A 3,937-nucleotide genomic window follows, 5' to 3' on the forward strand; every position below is an offset into this window, starting at 1 on the left:
TTCCGGACCGTACGTGGTCGACGGCTGCGGGCGCAGAACTGGACCTACCGTCTGCATCCACCGTAGCAAAAACGATGATGATGATGACGAGGGCCGGGTGTCTTGGGATCAAGTCGAATCCCACAACCACCCGGAAAAAAAAAGTCGAATCCCACAACAACGCAATTGGCAAAAGCCAGCGACAGCAGTGCACCACACTCCAACGCCAGATCGGTCCATGGATCTCCAAAGTCAGTCGGTCAATGCTCACTCGGCCCGGCCTGCACGTGGACGTACATCGACGAGACGACCCGGCAAAGTCGTCCGGCCACCGCTCGCGCCCACTGGCCCCGTCGCGCTCTGAGGCGTCGTGGATCCTTCCCGGCTCCCCGCACCGCCACGCGCGCACGGCTCTGTACTGCTCCCCTCACCCACCTGCCCACCCGTCCAATCAAGCAAACACAAGCAACCAACGCCGGAGCAGAACGCACCAAAGGTGTCAAATCGATCCTTATGATTACGTAAGTGCGGTTATCCAACGGCCTTGAGCGCCTTGGCCTTGTGCCTGTCGTCGTGCACGTCCAGCTTGAGCACAACCTTCTGCAGCCGTCACACAAGAAAAACCAAATCAGCAAACCGTAGGAGCAAAACGATGCCAAGAGCCTGTTTCCTCCTGCTCTGCTTCGCCGCACAGTAGTAATTATGCGCTCAATTGAAGGCCAGAATTCTCATCCGTATCTCAATTTGGGCTGCCTCAGGCATCGACCAGCTGGGCGTGGACATGAAGGACCAGAAGATGACCATCGTGGGCACCGTCGACCCCGTCGCCGTCGTCGGCAAGCTGCGCAAGCTCTTCCCCGGCGTGCAAATCGTCTCCATCGGCCCGGCCAAGGACGAGAAGAAGGACGACAAAAAGGACGCCGGCAGGGACAAGAAGCCCGCCGGAGACAAGAAAGAGGGCGACAAGAAGGACGGCGACAAGAAAGATGGAGACAAGAAGGACGGCGGCGACAAGAAGCAGCAGGAGGCGAAGCCGCCCATGTCCGTGTACCCGCACTACGCCTACGCGCACTACGGCTACCCGCCGCCGCCGCGCTACTTCGTCCGCAGCGCCGAGGAGGACCCCAATTCGTGCGTCATCTGCTGATCGGCGTCGGCGCCCATCTCTGCCCCTTGTACATTTCCCACGTGTCCTCCTCTACTGCTGCCGGCGCTGCCAGTGGACAGTGGTTGGTAGTTGCTCTACTCATCAGCCTACCTGCCGCAGCGATCGACGGTGTGCGTTACAGTTACGTAGTATAGTATAATACGACCGTGTAATTACCCGTTCGTTTATTACTGTGCAAGATGTTGACTGCCCGAAGGATGCAATACTAGTAATACTAGTAGAGTGCCCGTGCGTTGGTGCGTTGCCACGGGCTTTAAAAAGATTGAGAACGTTCTTTTGTTGATAATGGGTTATTCGTAGTATTACTATGTCATCCTATTCATTGTGGGTTGGTTGTTACTCATTGCATATCAAATTTCACATGTATAGACAAGATAGCCAATAACATACAGAAAATAATTGAAATCCTCTTCACTTGTAATCTATTTCAACAAAAATGAAATTCACTAACATATACTATCAGATCTAATGCACAAAATAAAGTGGTACAAAAACATAGAACTCTTTATTGTGCATTGGCACATGGAAGCATTTTTATGCTTAAGACCAATCATCTCATGAAAGCATGTATATTGTTATCCTGTCCAATATTGTGTGTATGAATTTTGATCATTATTACATCACCAAGTCCTACACCTACTATCTCAGCAACTCAGTGCCATAATTGCTCCAATTCTTCAGATGTAAATTTATTTCTAGAAGCAAATCTAAAATTAATCAATTCTCAACAAAGTTTTAGTAACGTAAAGACACAAATGATATATTTACATCTTGATCACTAATCTATAAGATGCAACATGGTTGCCCATAGAAAATGAAAGAGAACAGAGGGGTGGCATAGAGAAACCCCTTTTTGGCTGCTGCCACATTCCCTGGCCATAACTATTTCAACCAATTTGGCTGCCCACGACAAATGAAAGAGAACAGAGAAGTAGCAGAGGTTTGCTTCAGATATTCTTCCATTGACATAGCATGCTGAATGGAAGCTTCTTTGTCGATTCAACTCAGTGCCATAATAGGAACCCCAATGAATCTTGTTCACATATATTTGGTGTGTAGATGGATGGTTGTGACAGTGCAACAACAACGCATGACAGTATCAAACAGAAATATTTCTTACAAAGTTACAATGATCGCTTGCAAGACTCGGTAGGGCGGAGGATCCCTGGTATAGATGGCTGCGGTCTGTGTTGGCTACGTACTTACCGCTAGAGCACGTACGTCCGCAGCGGTCGCTAGCCGCGCTAGCCGGCGGATCTGTCCCAGATGATGCACACGTACAAGCAGCAAGCTAGCTGGTAGGTGGATGCTTCCGTGGAAGCTAGATAGCTATGACTTGATCGATGATCTCGGTGGAACAACACACATGAACACATGCGATTTGCTGGCTAATAGGTGCGATACTGTGTAGGTGGCCTGGTGGATGGGGCTGCAGCCGTCATGTGTTGGAAGACGGCGGCGTCAATCACTAAAATCAGAACAGGGATCCATATCACAGCAAGAATTCTTTTTCACTTCGTACCATTACTGTCATGAATCAGTTCAGAACTCAAGAATCAAGTATTGTATTACTAATAAAGACTAAATGTGCACATACCAATGGTGAACTACAAGGAAAATCAAGAAACTGTATTACTAATAAAGACTAAATGTGCACATCCCAATGGTGAACTACAAGGATGCTACTACAACAGAATCGTTGTTAAATCGGAATTACAAATAATATAATATATAGAGGTGTAATACTTGTATTTGCAATAATTCCTGGAAAATGATACAAAAGACTGAAGAAATTACTGTTATAAGCACTCTTCGAAAGTTCAGAACCAGATACTTGCTAAACTATGAAAGTTCTAAGATTATGTTTTTTTGTGACAAACCCTCACATAGTGATTTTTATTTTCCCTTTCAAAAAAAAAACCCGTAGGCTCCACAAATATTGGCTCTAGAAGATCGTGAGTTCAACCATGTGATTTAGCCTATAAGTCAAAGAACCAATCACCAAATAACTTGAGATTGTTGAGAGAATGCCGGGTAGAAAACTGAAATGCACACATGTACTGGAGCAAGTGGTTACACAGCGGCGTTGTGCGTTCAGCGGCCGCGGAAAGCACAACACGTTGGAGGCATGAGGAAGAGAGGTGGGCGAGGGAGTGCTTACTGGCGCCAAGTGTGGTTTTGTTGAAAAGGTGGAAGGAGACACCATTGTCGTTGCCGAGAATCTTGTATACGTCCTCGACTTTGCCAAGTATATTGTAGACGCCGTCGATGAGGGAGGTGTGGAAGTCGCCCAACTCCAGCATGTCTTCTTCGCTCAGATGAGGGAGGGAGGAGAAATACTCAACATGCACCTTGTTCTTTGAGACAATATTTCAGAATGCACTCAGCTGTTTAAAGCAAAACAGAACTCACATTCAAAGTAAATAGAGTATTATTTTCGACGAAAAATCTATGCTATGTTTCAGAGAGCATTCAACAACTATCTTGTTTTTCTTAAGAATATATGTACCGAGAATAGTCACATAAAAAATGCACAATATAACGAATGGAAACCTAATAAACTACTTCATCTCTTAATAATTTTGGCAAAAATAAACATCATATCCTGAAGAACAGTATTGTGCTATGTCTTCATTAGTCCTGTTTGGCCCTGCTTCTTGAATCCTTGTGTGGGTTACACCAAATTGTAGTATATTGTGTATACTCTATTCGTTGCATGAAAGAAAAGAAAATATTAATCAAGTACATGTTTTTTAAAATTAAAACTGCTCTGAAAATAACAACAATTGC

General features: G+C 45.7%; 1 protein-coding gene across 1 annotated transcript; it reads left to right on the forward strand.

Moving 5' to 3' along the window:
* The first annotated feature begins 563 nt into the window (after nt 1–563).
* Nucleotides 564–1,313, forward strand: LOC123186478 (heavy metal-associated isoprenylated plant protein 39-like). The gene has a single exon (XM_044598242.1). The coding sequence runs from the start codon at nt 761–763 to the stop codon at nt 1,124–1,126; it is 366 nt and encodes a 121-aa protein (XP_044454177.1). The 5' UTR covers nt 564–760; the 3' UTR covers nt 1,127–1,313.
* The last annotated feature ends 2,624 nt before the right edge of the window (nt 1,314–3,937 follow it).

The sequence above is a fragment of the Triticum aestivum genome, chromosome 2A (genome assembly GCF_018294505.1).
Source record: "Triticum aestivum cultivar Chinese Spring chromosome 2A, IWGSC CS RefSeq v2.1, whole genome shotgun sequence".
NCBI classification, from domain to species: Eukaryota; Viridiplantae; Streptophyta; class Magnoliopsida; order Poales; family Poaceae; genus Triticum; species Triticum aestivum.